This window comes from Rhipicephalus sanguineus, chromosome 8, assembly GCF_013339695.2.
Source record: "Rhipicephalus sanguineus isolate Rsan-2018 chromosome 8, BIME_Rsan_1.4, whole genome shotgun sequence".
In the NCBI taxonomy this organism is placed as follows: domain Eukaryota; kingdom Metazoa; phylum Arthropoda; class Arachnida; order Ixodida; family Ixodidae; genus Rhipicephalus; species Rhipicephalus sanguineus.
Window position 1 is genome coordinate 165,228,847 of NC_051183.1, and position 15,798 is coordinate 165,244,644.

Below are 15,798 nucleotides of genomic sequence, written 5' to 3' on the forward strand. Positions count from 1 at the left end.
CTCTTTGTTGGGTGAACTTGTGTCCAGAAAATGAAAACTCAAAGATTGTACACTGAGCGGTGAGAACAGTCATCGGCTGTCGAGTAATGTGATCAGCTGTAAGGTGCGTCTGTATTTATACACGTGGCATCGAAGATTCCAGTGCTATCACTGGTGACCACGTTAGCTTCAGAATGAACTCCAGTGTTCACGTTGTGCACACCATCTTATCAGAAGAGTGAAATAGCCGGGCAGGTTCCCAGGCATGTGCGGCCTGTGCAGAATGGTGGTTATGCGTATAATTAGCCGGTTACGTAAAAATAGAAAAAGAAGTGTACGTGGCAATATGTTCTGAATTGCTGATAACACATTTTCAGTGGCAAAAGCTTGAGGCCTTGCAAAAGGAAGGATATTTGTAAATTGCAGTGAATCTTAAGCACGGTCATAGTATAAGTGGGTCACCGAACCAAAATTTCAAGTGCACCGGTGCTTTGGCGTCCCGTTGAGACCGTGCTCGCCTTGGGTGCAGGTGATTGACCGGAGTGATCTGAACAAAATGACGGCATCCAACCTTGCCATTGTGTTTGGCCCAAACTTGCTGTGGTCTCGCCAGGAGCAGGCCTCGCTCATTTCCATCACCCACATCAACCAGTTCACCGAATACGTCCTACGGAACCAACACCTGCTGTTCGGCAAGTGAGACATTCCACGGTGGAGTGCTTTTCAATAGATGAATGGCTGTTGAAATTATTGTGTTTATTGACAAACCTGAGCTGACAAAAGCTTTGATTGCTGCTTGCCATTATCTTACAGTGTGAGTGCAACGTTGCTAGTACTCTGCGTGTGTGTGTGTTGTGCGAATTGGTTGTCTTGCTTGTATGCCAGCATCGAGCCACTGTGTGGCCACATTGGCAGTTTTGAAATGACCAATCTTCGCGATGGAGGTGCAGTCTTGCGGCATCTACTTAAACAGTCTGCTCTCGTTCAGCATCTCACAAAGGCTTTTGTGGTGTTGGTTGTCATGCTAGTTGATCTTACAGCTTGCACCAAGTACCATTCTTGTAAAGCATTTAATTGGCTCATCAAATGCAGGCACTGCGTTGGCCATTAGGGCGCTGGACGTGCTAGCCTTCATCGCTACTACCACCGTCACAGCCAGAGTCCCAGTGCAGATGTTGTCTTGTGGCACAGTGGGCATGACTATGGTCTTTGCAAAAGAAGCTGGCAGAGGAAAATTTATATCGAAAGATCAAATTAAAAATATTCCAGTTCATTCTGAAACATTTTTGAGGCACCACATATCTTTTAAAAAGACCTGGAGTCGGGCAATGGAAGGTAGTGTTTTGTTATTCGTACACGTATACCATTTGTGATGGTGGGGCGGTCTCTGAAAAGCACCAGTCAGCTTTGCACCACAGTCACATGTGTCTCTTGTGCCAGTGTGGTGACGCTACTTAATGGCAAGAAACATTCGCGATTCACTTCATTCTATGGATTTGCCAAGGTTTGATTGTAGCTTGTTAATATGCTCCTTTACAAGATGGTCACAAGGGCAGTTTGACAAAGATTTTCTGGAAAAGTTTCAATACATGATTATTTCATGGAACACACAAAAAAAAGTTGCACTGTGTGCTGACGGTGTCGGTCAGTCATGCCTGTTTCCACATGCTTCCACCACAAGTGTGTTGAATGTTGTATTATTTAGATATATGCGATTAAAACGGCGACTCTATCCTGCTCATGTTTTATACATAGGTTGGATGTCATGCTGTGCAATGCTTAGGTGCATTACCTGCCTGTTTGACGCAATATAGCATAGTAATGCTGTTGGTATTTTATTTGTTATGAGCATGATTTGCTACGCATTGGCATTTCAATTTTATTGTTATATTCGGTATACTGAAATTTGACTCCATGTGGCAATGCCAGACAAAAGAATAATTTTGCTGCAGTGGGACCATCTGTTGTTGGTCACAGTGATAGATGTTCGCATTACAAAATGTTTTCTTTTGTAAGCGTAATCTGCTTCTGTGCTACTAGTAGAAGCGCTGGTCTCCAGAAATTCAGCCTCTATACTTCACAATGTTAATGAAAACCAGCAGGTGATGAAGGCCGATAGAGGGGACGACTGCCGTCATAGGTCTGTTGGTAGAGCGTCAGGCGCGGCATCAGAAGGTTGAAGGTTCGGCCCCTGCCGGCGGCAAGTCGTCTTTTCATACACTTTACTTTCTTTACATTTATATCTTAATTACTACAATAAAGATAAAACAGTGCAATTAACATCCCCTAGGCATCATTATCTGCTGGTTTCCATTAAGGTTGTGTCAAGCAAAGAAACGAGCCCTCAGAATTCCCTTCCTTCATTGAACCTCTCTTTGGTCAGATCATTATAATTGCAGCTCTTTTCTTTTTTACTTTCATGTGAATAATCTCTGCATGGCAAACAACAGTTGTATTTCAGCAACACATACCGAAGTCCAAACACACCGCTGTGTTTCAACCTGTCAGTGCACCTTTGATGACACCATAACATCTAGGGCACGTCTTCGTGGTGGAGTAGTTGGGATTTTTTGGTGACCTTTTATTTTTCCAATTTTCCCTGACATAAGAAATGGCTTTCATGCCGATTCAGAAAAGGGAAACTGACAAGCACCCACCTGTAGCACGAAGCCTCTAGGACATCCATACGGAGCAGTCCCCCCGGAAAGGCGTTCGATTCCCGGACAAGGATGAATTTTTCCGCAACTGAGACTGAGAAATCCCTATGAATTATCTTGTGGCTTCACAATGCAAACAGGTGATTGTCAATTTCCTTCTATTAACGCTTCCACAACCTTGCAAGATTTCGCAGAGCCAATTTGCAGCATGCTGATTCAAATGCTGTTAGCAGGGCCTGTGCACAGTAATGTGGTTCTATATGTTTGCTACAACCTGAAGTCGTGACAACAGCCACTGTCCTTTTGCTGCCACTACAACCTCTGTGTTTTCTCCACTAAGTATATATTGGTGGTTTTGTCCACCTCTGACTGCAGGCTTTCAGACTACTGACAAGCTTACTGCGATATCGCTTGTTATGAGATAATGTTGAGGGTATACTTCCTCGATATCCTACTAGCAGAAAAAAGCTATGGAAATGCAGCATTATTTAAAAAGGATAAAACTGTTCACCTAGTAAAGATAAACAGTGCAAAAAAACACTGCTATGAAAAGCAAGCACCCAGGACAAGTGCCGACTTCCAGCTGAGTTTTATAGACATGAATGCGTCATGTAAGTATCTGCGGGAACAGCTACAAAAAAGGACAGGAAGAAGTGCGCTGACACGCAAGCAGCAAAAACAGCAATGACAATCACAGTGGCTTGCAGTGCAAAGCCCTGCATTCCAAGAAACAGAGCTCCCTGTCAGATATGGCAGCCGACGGTGTGCTTGTGCACCTGCACCATCTGAGCTGCCTCACTGATTATGCGCACTTGCTCATCCTTCATCACATACACAGCTGTGATCCACTGGAACTGCAGAGTGCATCCACACGTGCTCACATGCAGTGCCAGGAAGCCTTCTTTACCATTACGTACTTTATTGGCATGCTCACGTAGGCGCTCGCTTAGGCATCTGCCTGTCTGGCCCATGCCACATGCCCCGCAAGACAAGGGGATCCTCTGCACAATGCCTTGCACATAGTCGACAAGCTATGTGCAGTGTTTGACGGCTCATTGCTTCCCGCGCCTCTTTATGAGACGGGTCCTATTTGCCAGCTGGGACAGCTTGTCAGGATCACTGAAAAGAACTTTCACACGAATACATTGCTCTGTTTCGTAGCCGTGCTTTTTTGTGCTGTTTACCTTCGGCATGAATAACTAACTAGCCCAGTCAGCTACTTTAATGTCCACCTAGGTTACTGTTCTACTTAACAGCTCTCACAAACTGTGTAGCAGCAAAGTTCACTGCTTATTGATGCCGGTAACTTGTTCGATATTTCCTTACTTTCAAGACTTTGCGTGTCTCAATGCATTAGCATTGCTTGCTTTCAGACCCGTTGGCTCACACTCGAAGGAGGTGAGCATTGTGAAAGCCACTGGCACGCTTGCACAAGTTGCATGAAAAAAAAAAAAGTGAAGCATTACAATAACAGTTACTTCGTCGAAATGCAATTTCTTATGGTGCACCCGTTACAGCCCCCAAGAAAATAGTTGAGGAATTACTGAAAATTAAACGCTAATACTGCATGCGTCCCAACTTTTATAGAAATTGTGCAGAATATTTCTTCAACAGAATGAGCTGGCCTGGAGCCCTTTGTGCATTGTTCATCTTCGCTTGCTTTTCAAGATTTTCACTGGTTACCTTTCCTGGCTTTTTTTGCAATGACATGACACTGAATACTCTGTGCATTGTAGGGACACCTTGCACAGAGTGTTGTTGTTTCATTGGCTTGATGTTTGCGTTCCTGCTGTGAAGTACAGCGCATTACCGTTCCTATGGCTCGGAATCTGTGAGCAAAGGTGCTGCCAATGGAGGTGCAGCGGCCATTGCTACCAAGCAATGCACTTTTCTGTTGCACTAAATAAGTTTTAAATATGCATTGCAAACGAGCCACAGCAGTTCTGGGCCAAATGACGAAGTCCAGGTCTGCCTCACCTGCTTTGTGGCACCACCATTCTTGTTTAGTTGCCACCTGATTGGAACGCTCAACAGTGATACACTTCCGTAAAGAAAAAAATCGTTACTTATAAAGTTAATTAAATTGACATAACTGTTACTAAGTGTGTAACTTACGCAGATGACACCAGCTTGTTTTTTGATGGTGATTCTGGTATGGAAATATTGAGTCGAGCCAATAAGACACCTGGTTGCATGCATGCTTGCTCCGTGAGAACATTAATGCAGAGAAAACCAAGGCTGTGCTAGTTTGTGCACGTGACGAACAGTTTGAGCTATATCTCCCATTTATTTAAATGGTAATATCATAGAAGTAGTGCCATCTTTCAAATTACTGGGCGTATACCATATTTTATGGCATATAACCTGCACCAAAGAATGGAAAAATGTGCTTAAAAAGTGGGGGTGCGGGCTAGATATGGGGGTTGTATGCACGTCTTGTTTTTTTTTCCTTTTTATAGATTTAAAATTAGGGGTGCCGGTTATATGCGAGAAAATACGGTACTTCTTTTGAAACTATTTCATGGGATTGCCAGATTGATCACATAATTAGCAAACTGTCAAGAGCGGCAGGCACTATGCGTCATTGTAGTTACGTTCCTTCATAAATTAATATGCTTTTGTATAATTAAATGTTTGTTCACTAGGTTCAGTATGGCATTCTTGTCTGGCGAACGACTTCACTAGAGGACATGCATAAACTGGCAGTACTGCAAAAAAGGGCAGCATGCCTAGTGTCCATGGCACCACGCACTGGTCCTTTGGTCTTAAAGCTCAGTATTATAAAAATAGAGTCTTTGTACCAATAGAGAATTGAAAAAAATGAAGAATGATAACACGCAAACCAATCTGGCTTCCTTACAGCGTCATATCTCCTTTTCAAACATATGTCGACCAGAACACTGGAATGTTAACACTAGTAGAACTACCTATGGCGGCCAAATGCTGCAGTTTTCTTTACTGAGGCTGTTAAATCAGACGCAGAAAGAACGCATATAACCTAAATATGGCTCTTCTGTTTTTAAACCATCTACGCCATGTATTTGTATGATTGTAAATACTCGTGTACGAGGTTCATGTTCATTTCATGAACCTTCTTTGTTGTGCTTGTACGGAATGTTTCTCTTTGTAATATTATATTTTCTATTGCTTTAAGTACAACTGCTTGCGCATACTGTATTCCAATGTGCTAGTATGCTTTATTTGCCCGCTGTGAAGCTGCCCTGTGTATTAACTGGCCAGGTTCACCACAAGCTGCTAATCACAGCTTTTATTGCTTGGTCATCCTCGCAACCCAGTGGCAAATGAATTGATTAATAATTAATGTCATAATGTTTTGCAATCAAGCACGATGATGCAACACATAAAGTGGACTATACCGCAAACTTTACAGTACTAGTTGTATTTGCAAAACAGAACATGTTTTGCATGCAGATGATGTGTGACTAGTGCCTGGGTGGAAGAGCCGAAAACAAACAAACAAAAAAAGTTTAATTTCAAAAGTTGCCAAAAAGGTAACTAACTGCACGGGATCTGGTTGCTATCGGCAACTTGTAGATGCTGGATTAATTTGTGTGTCTTGAGCACAGGCACCGAATGTGTCTGGCGGCACGAAGGAAAGTACTGCTAATTTGCGGCCTTCTTCTGATCTTTCACCAACCAGCCAAGCACAGGGTGCATTGATAATTCCTTTTGTGCAAGAGCTTAAATGAGAGAAAAGTGGCACACACTGCTGTGCCAACATTGATATTGACATTGCCAAGTCGGCACATGTCATCAACGGAATGTGTACAGGTTCTCAAAACCCGTGACAACTCTTGAAATTTAAAAAAATAGATTTTGCTATTTTAGCGCACCGTTAACAAGACAGAGGACAGAAGAACGACACAGACACTGTCCTCTGTCTTGTTTGACAGTGCGCTAAAATAGCAAGGTGGATTACCGACACGCCCAAGCCTACACTCTTTCAAGTTAAAAATACAATTTCAAGGCCCTTGGAAGGCTTGGAATTCTTCTCTTTCCTTGAAAGCACTTTAATTTCTTGACCAATAACTATGCTACGGGAGATGATCTGGCATGCTTCCCGTTATAGAAACAATACGAGTTCACATTACCTGTTTTGTATGACTTGTGAAGAAATCTTATCATGAATGGTGACCTCCACACCCTGTGCTATGATTCGTCTCACTTGCCCACTTACTAACGATCCAGCACTTATGTTGACCTCCTCATTTCTTTTGAGCAAGCGGCGTACGGATATCTGCCAATATAATTAGCAGCTTGACAAATGTCCGCTGTCCTCATACAGCCAAAGCTGAAAAAAAAAATGCTGTATGCTGTAGTCCTAATTGAAGCTGCTAACAGTGTTTTTTATTAGCTCTTTTTTTGCATAATTACATGGGACATGAGAACAGTGATTACTAGCTACTGCACTGACATTGGGAAGGTTTGGACATGTCAGGGGCTGCTCAGAATGATCTGGTGGGCTAGTTGCTTATGCATGTCTGATCACAAAAACCTCTCGACACAGACAGGCCTTGTGTCCCCCTCTGTCTGTGCAGAGGCGTCCACTTCTACCTTGAACACCTCACCATGTGACCAGCGGTCCGCGGAGCGCCTCTCGCGGGCGCTTGGGCAACTAGTGCACAAGCGCAGTGACAGCTGTAGGTGGGGCATTCACAGCGTCGTCTGCTAAAGCGCGGCGGCTCCGCCGAACCGCGCTTGCTTTGCGGTAAAGCTAACTTCGCTCTTGCTATGCACACGCAAATCGAGAATCAGGCACGGTTCTCGAGAAGCGCAGCGACTGCACCTCCTTCTGTCCGGTTTTTGCTCCTCGTTTTCTTTGTTTTCTGCATGAGATCTCAGAAGTAATAAACCATGGCCCCTACATGAGTAAAATCTCCAAGCCACACTGCCACTCCCACAACTCAGCTGCTTTGTGCCGAACAGCTACAATATACCGGCGACTGACAAAATTGTTCTCATCAGCTGAAGCTTTTGCTACACAAAGTTGATAATAATGAAAAAAAAAAAGATAAGTTTGACTGTGCTGCGAATGGAAGGCTTACCAAAAACTTTCCGCGTTGTACTAAAGTTTTGAGCCAAGAAAGATATAAAACGATATGCGGGCCTTGGGTCGCCTAGAGATAAAAAAGGAAGTGAAGCTTTATTTAGCGCCTGCTTACAGAAGTAAAGATTTGTCAGCGGCGCTTCTTTGGTGCGCTGATTGCCTGGTATGAGTTCAGCTGAAAACTCTATTCGAACGCTTCTTTATTTGTCTGCATGAATGGTACGAAAAACACGTTTGCAAATGAACAGCAAATTAGGGCGGCGTATTGGCGAGTTAAATTCTCTAGTGCATGAATGCAGCGGGGCTGACAACACCCGAATGTTATGTAACTTCTCTGAATTGGAAAACTGCTAACATCCTTTTGTTTTCAGGTGACTAACGAATTGAAACTTTCGCCCATTCAAAGCTGTTATGTCATACCTTACAATGTATTTGCCGCCAATTCTGCGGCGCCTAACTTTTAGGCTGACCAAAAACAATCGCAAGAGCAGCGATAACATTCTGGTAGGGCAGAAAGCAGCTTAGTTGTGGGAGTTCCAGTGCTGCTTGGAGATTTTACTCATTCACGGGCCAAGGTTTATAACTTGTGAGATCGCATGCAGAAAAGAAAGGAAACACTAGGCAAAAGATGGACGCAACAAGGCGCATTCAATGCGCTTCTGAAGAACCATGCCGGATTCTCAATTTGCGTGCGCATAGCAAGAGCGAAGTCAGCTTCACCGCAAAGGAAGCGGGATTCGGCGGAGCCATCGCGCTTTAGCAGACGACGCGACGAAGGCCCCACCTACAGCTGTCACTGCGCTTGCGCGCTAGTTCCCCAAGCACCCGCGAGAGGTGCTCTGCAGAGCGCTGGCCACACGGTGCGGTGTTCAAGGTGGAAGTGGACGCCTCTGTACATGCCAATAAGTTTTTGTGGGCTGTGATCACATAGACTTGGCAATCAAGACTTGACATTTCTAATCAAATATTTTAATTTCTAGTGCATTAAATCAATCCTTTGTGTTTTGGCAACACTGTTATAGTGGAAGATTTCTAGTTGGGATGCTGCTCTGCATGCTGAACCACAGCGCAACTGCTGAGACGATAAGACGAAGGAGGGACACTAAGAGGCACTGACTTGGTTGCGCTGTGCTTCACCATGCATCACCAGTTCACCCAATCTTCACACTGAAGAATCTTTGACAGGTACTTTTGAATTTTAGCCCTGCAATACTGCACGAGCCCTGAATGGTTTCGACATGTGCCGACTCTGTGCAAAATGCGTTTTTCTGTCAAATTTCTGTGCTGGCTGTGAGATTACTTTAGCAGAAACTGTGTTGCTGTTGCCATGCATTCTGCTCCACTGCGTATTGACCAGCAAGGTTTGTTGCTAAGGTAAACATTAAAATCCAGCCAGCAGTATGTATTCCAAAGTATGAATCCGATTTTATGCACTTTGGTAGGATGGCTCCATGCCAACATTGTCCATCTGGCACAGCTGTTCTGGCATTCTGCACAGTGTGGCCACCAAATGTTGTGTAACAAGGACATCAGACACCGTGGTCATAAAAAAAAAGCATCTTTCGGTGTCAGGCTGCTTGGCTGCTTTATCCTTTTTTTGTTTGTGGCAATCCAATTGGAAAAAAAAATATGTTTCTGCTAGAAAATGCTCTGTCGTCATTTGCCTGTAAAGCGGTGCATGTGGTGTTTGGCAATTGCAGTATGATAGCATCATACATGACTTCTGCTTTGCCCTAAATTATGCATGCAAAATGAGTGCAACCTCTAGGCATTGGCCAAGCCGTCTTGGCACTAAACAAAAGAAGGGGAATGTATTGAGGGCCCGTTTCTTTGCTAGATTATGGAGCATTCGGTATGCTTCCATATTAGCACATCCTGTCGCAATTGTCACGGCTTTGCTGCCAAATGCGTATTGAGCACATACCAAAGCCTTTCTGTCTTTTGCATTCTTTATGTTTTCATGTACAAGCTTCAGGGACGCATCAACGAGATGCAAAACTGCAAATATGCACAGCACAATTATTGTACAAAGAAAGTGTTCAAAGTTCTGCATCTCAACTGTGGGATTCATTGCTTTAAAATATGTAATCTCCAAGAGTGTTTTTGCCCTGTTGTGCTTTAAGTGTGTGTAACATGCAAAGAAGTGCCGTGCTTGCAAGACGAGAGAGCTTTTTTTTCCCTTTCTAGTCACCAAAGTATGTATAACTTAGTCTAGGGCTGTTTTCTATTGCATTACATAGTTCTCCGACCAGGGTTCTCCCCAGCAATCTTCAAGCGGTGGACTGGACATTTTGAGAGCGGGTAGGGGGTGATGTTAATATAAGAATTTCAAATTTTCCAACAACTTGTTGCTTTCGACACACATCTACATTCAATTTCTGGCCGCTATGACACACATCTGTCAAAGGCAGTTTATTACATTCTAGTGCACATTGAAATGGGAAAGAGGAAAACGTACAGAAGAAGGGAACCTCGGTTGGCAATAGTTGAGGCGCATAAAAAAAGAAAACAGCGAGCAAGTGAATCAAGAACAAGGAAACGGTAAAATACAACAAACGGAGTACCGGTATTAAGACAAAGTGGCAAAGTACAAGAGCTGTATACCACTAACAAGACTAATGATTGCACAAATGACAGCTTGTCAAAATTATAAATAAAGCTTAATAACTGGTGATATGCTGAAGGTAGTAAATTTAGTTTTGTAAGCTAAGAAGCTTGATGGCATGCCTGAATTCATGAAAAGATGAAGAGGTCAGCTCATAAGCATTTACTTTGAGATTTGCGCATAGAAGACGGCAGCAAGGCCACTTGTCGAGGCTCTCCTTTAGGTACACACGACTAGCTCACCGTAAGACAAGTACCGTATGCAGGTGTTGCACAGGGGTCCCTCAGGTACGCATTTCAAAGAGATCACTCTGAGCGATGGGTGGCTAAACGGAGTGGCGTTACGGTGGGGAGAACCCTGGCTGTGATGCTCATCCACTGTGGCCCCTAAAGAGTCCGCTTTTGCTTTGTACTCTGCGTAACGTGCAATATACAGTCAGTACATATGTACACGTAAAGATTTTTTATCTTAACCTCTCCTTATTAATGTGATGTACATGAGCAGGTAAATTATTTGCAAATATGCTACGGTGCACCAGATTTTCTCTATTCAAACGATGGCACGAAATGTCGGGGATGAACGTTTTCGGGAGAAGGCAAGCTTTATTTTCATCACCAACAAGCCACTGTTTCCCGAGTGCACGCTTGTTTCAAACACATTGATCTCAGTCAACATTAAAACATTTATAATTATATTGGCTCAAGTTATGTTTCTATTACAATGCAAGCATCAAACAAAGCCCAATTTGGCATCTAAAATCTTTTCACAAGGAGAACCACTATTTTTTTTTAATCATTTTGAAAGGTCCATAGGACAGGCTTATTGTCTCTTCTGAGCCAAATGCAATTTGACAACAGGCTTGCCTTCAAATCCCAAAGCTAAGAAACTCTGGCAATGTGTGTGTGTACAAGAAGTCCTTTATAGTACGGCACCCAGTTTCAGCACTGCTATGAAGCAATTCACGTTTTTTGTGTGCTTTATATAACAGCATCTGTATGCTGAACTGACCAAGCAACTGTGACGGATTTCTTCGTTTGGCTATAGCAGCGGAAGTGATAAGCTTTTGTATATTATGCCCCAACCTTAAAAAACACAAAACAATTGCATAATATAATGTTTTGTAGCATTAAAAAGGTCTTCTGTATCCAAAAGGCTGATGGCATTGCTTCTTTTGCGCACACTGTGCCATGACTGTTCTTCAGTACATTGGCTCTGGCAACGGTTGAGATATAGTATGTGAGCATCGGTGCTGAATGTGGATACTGAAGGGATGTGTGGTTACGTGTTGTTAACTAAGTGCACCCGAACCATCGGTTTCAGAGGGTGTTGTCACCCCACCCTCCACTTGGGCTGAGCAATCCTAATTAGGCGCTGCATTTTGTTCTACACAGGTTCTGCTGGAATGAATCGCAATCGCATGTGTATACTTGAGGTTGCACCACTGCTTAAATCAACACAACACTTGTGTACGAATTGCCATTTCAATTTTATTTGCCTACTTTCTGCAGCTGTCGGCAAAAAACTTGTGTGTTCACTTCTCCAACCACAATGCCTGCAGTACTGTGAAAACCAAAATGCTTACATGACGTGGTCCAAATGAACCTAGTGGCAGAAAGCTTATAAGCAGAGCTGTGGGAATAGCAAAATGTTGAGTGCGAAGCGAATTCAAATAATAAAATGTGAGTGCAAATTGAATCGAATATTTCCCTAATATTTCTCGAATAGTTCGAAGCGAAACTGCAGAAAAAAAGTTGGAAAGGATTCCAAAGCTTGTGACTCCAAAGCTTAAGACTTATGAGATAGCAACATGAAAGTGTTTCTTTTCGCTAGGTTGATGAAGCACTGGCGGGGTGGTGTTTCATAGTTGTCTTATCAAGAAGGAGGCAATGTAGAGGTCGAATTGCATGTATGTACATGATTTGGCGCAACCGAAGTGTTGCCGACAATACCTTACACGTGATAGGCAAAGATGCCATTTCCTCAGCCTCTCCTCCTCTTTCAACTTCTGTGGAAGCCCTACTGATGTGGCGAACAAGGATGTGCTCCCTCCAAGTTTGGAGTTCCAAGTCTGCGTCGTAGTCGTCGATATATAACAACATCTGAAATTTTGATGCTAAAAAGCTTCGGCGTCCGATTTTTCGGACTTCCTGCCTAAATTTCAGGTCCCCAACAGTGTTAATTGAGCCCCCAACTCTGCCACATCTTTCATCTCCATCTTGGAACCAGTGTTTTCTTGAGTTAATACATTTGAGACTATAGCGGAGCTTGAAAGACAGCTTTGCCGCAATACGGGGTTGTGATGAGGTGAAGCATATTGAAAATCTGAAGGGGTCACTTTCAGTCGGACATTGCGTCTTTGCCAAGTTCGACCGTAACGGAGCTTGAAAGGCAGCTTTGCCGCAATACGAGAGTGTAATCAGGTGAAGCATATTGAAAATCTGAAGGGGCCACTTTCAATCGGACGTTGACTGTATTTGTCTTTGGGAAGTTCGAATAGTTCGAATAGTAAAATTCCAGTGCGAATCAAATCGAATAGCAAACACTATTTGAAAAATATTCAAAATTTCAAATATTCACACACCCCTACTTACAAGCCCTAAGGCTTTCACATGCCACAAAAGACGTCTTATCCAAAACCAATCAAGAAGAGAGTCCATAACAGAATCTCGCATAACCCAAAAGGACCACTTGCTTTTGGAATGGCACGGGAGAAGTGCTTCCCTCAAATTATGAAATGTCCCAATTATTCTACAAGGCGCTCATTAGGAGAGTATGCTGGAAACATGAAAAGGGAAAAAAATTTTAGCAATATTGGTGTGCTCTCAGCTGCAAAACTTTAAATTTAAAAAATACTGCTTTTGATGGCCCCTCTAGCACCGAACAAAAAAAGCTGTGTCAAACGGACCCTGAAACGGATTTGCCTATTTTGTATAAATTGTTGAGCCAGTAAAGCAAGCCCCAAGAATCATTTGCAGACTGATTTAAGCTTTCTGAATGCTACAGGGCTCAGCCAAGCGAGTTTTCAACTTCTTGCGCCTTTCTTACGAAGCATTCTTCCCCGTTACGTAGCACTGACCCGACTGGATACGTCCAGTCTACGTGACTGAACCTCTGGTGGGCGGTGAGCATCGTCTGACGTGAGCAGTGTTTATTTCGAGGTTCCTTACCATGAATTGCCCTAGCAGAGTTGTGTGCCACATATCTAGCAATTGGTGACTTGTAAAGCTGGGACGTCGTGTAAGGCATCTGGTGAATGAGCGTGGGCCTCTCGCTATCCGGTCAACCCCAGGATCGATGTGTCTGTCCCCCGAAGGCACTACCACATTGCCCGAGTTTATGCTCATTGGTGATTGTTCTCAAATACTTTTTGTCTGTCTGCGTGCCTTTGCAGATTTTCGCCGTACCAGAGAATAAACTAAGGACGGCTGGTAGCGAGGCAGCACCATGCGTCTCTGTAGCCCAGCGGTGCCTGGCTGTTACGCGAGTCGAGGAGGCAAATCAGTGGCGAGGAGGAGGCTATAACTGACCAAAGCTGCTTTGATCACTCAATTTGATGACGATATAGCCTAAACATTTACAAAAGTTGAAAAACAGTTTCGGGGTCCCTTTAAGGACAAGAACAGTTCGAAAGTAAACCTGGTATTAACCAACACGTGTGCTTTCAAGTTAATTATGGGTTTGTGACAAAACCAAAGACAACATTCTATCAAGTTATTACAGTGTGGTCAATATTTATCAGTGTTCGAAGAAATTTCCTCTAGAACAAGCATATTTTTTATCTTCTTGCAGATATAATTATACAGCCAGTCCTCGTTATAAAGGTTTCATCCTACTCGAAAACATAAAATTGATATTCATTATAACCATGTACTACTTGTAGCACAATCATATTTGGAAGGAGAACTTTGTTATGTTTTGAGGTTGAACTGTATAAATGGCACAACCTGGCTTCTAGTTCTGTGAGTGCACACATTTTTCTTCACATTTCTCTGTAAATTAATAACGTGTTATATAACAACGTGACACAGAGGTATCTATATGTATGTATATCTAGGAAAATCGTGTGTGTGTAACAAAGAAAACTTTCTGTATTGTGCCAAGCCAACGCTGCTGTGAATGCAGAAAAGTGATGCCATGCCTGTAAATAAACATATTTCTTTTACACAGAAGCATCTTTTCCTTGCATGAGAAAGTGTTGGCCTGATGGCATCTCATTTCATGGTTGGATTTACTGATGCCACAAGGAGCATTTACACACGGAGTTTTTTTTTAAACAAATTTTTTTATAGAAATTCTATGACAGTCATGCCCCTACCGCTTTGACACACGAACTCTACGTCGAGGCAGAAATACTTTGCAAGTTCACAAAATAGCAGTAAGTTTGGAACGTCTCCCAAGCACCTGTGTCAACCTTCCACTGAGCAAGGTTGACCCCGGTGTTGTTTTTTCCATGATTTATTTAAAGGGACACTAAAGGCAAATAATAATTTATGTCAGAGTGAAAGCTCAGTGTATGACAAAGTCTAAAACGGCAATATTATCAACAGCAGTGCCCTATTTACCGAGAAATTAAGCTAAATATATCACATGATGTGCACCATGAGTGGGACATTTTGGAAATGATCCCGAAGACGTGAAAGCGTCCGACTAGACTTAATCACTAGTAATCAAACTAGCTGCTATAAAACAAGAACCTTCTGTGCATCAAGAGATGTAGTAAAATGCTGCTTGTTCGTTCTGTTTGATTCATGGAAAAAAGAACCTCTTTGGCGTTGCCATGGGGAACGGCGCATGTGGTTCAAAAGTTTTGTTTTGGCCGAACTGCGCTTCACCCGGCACCCGGCTTCGCTCATGGGGTTGCGTCTCAGTGGTAGTTTCGGTATCACGTACTGCCGCGTGTGTTTTGCAAGCCCGTGAAAGTCGCTCTGACAGAAAGTTCGACAAAATGCCGTTGTTGCTGCTGTGGCTCCCGCTACTTTCGCTCTGCTGCTGTTAGTGTTGGCGGCCGTGCAGTAAAGGCGGGCAACGTTGGGCACGGCAACAGTGACATCAGAAAGACCAATTTTAGGCGGGTGATTTGAAGTGTGCTAACTAGATGCGGACCACTAAAACGTGATTTTATTTCAAAATAAGCACTTCCTTGGCACAAAAGTAGCACGACGAGGTTTCTAGGCAGCTATTTCAACAATCAACGTCGATTTCATTTGCCTTTAGTGTCCCTTTAACTATGGGGAGCCTGTGCTGGAAATTCATCTTCTTTTGGTGATTTCAGCTTCACAAGAAAGTGGTTGCTCCCGTAAGGACCTTTAACCTATTTAAGATCAAGTAAAACGTTTGGAAAAACAATGCTACAATCTATAGATATTTTTTTTGAGGCTCCTTTTTATTGAAAAGCAGAAACTGCTTCATCAAACTATGTACTCTGTACAAGAGTTGCCTCATGGACCGGTGCGTGCACTGAGATCTCCAAGAACATGATTAGGTTCCAG

At 43.1% G+C, this 15,798-nt stretch overlaps 1 protein-coding gene across 5 annotated transcripts in view; it reads left to right on the forward strand.

Moving 5' to 3' along the window:
* Positions 1-14,478, forward strand: part of LOC119402453 (rho GTPase-activating protein 1) — a 169,053-nt gene extending 154,575 nt beyond the window's left edge. For 3 of the 5 annotated variants that reach the window (XM_049418646.1, XM_049418648.1, XM_049418647.1), the window contains one exon: positions 509-14,008. In XM_049418646.1, coding sequence (XP_049274603.1) covers positions 509-679 — 171 coding nt within the window. In that variant the 3' untranslated portion in view covers positions 680-14,008. Of the gene's footprint in view, positions 1-508 lie in introns of all 5 variants that reach the window. The other 2 variants (XM_037669606.2, XM_049418649.1) reach the window with 2 other exon arrangements.
* The last annotated feature ends 1,320 nt before the right edge of the window (positions 14,479-15,798 follow it).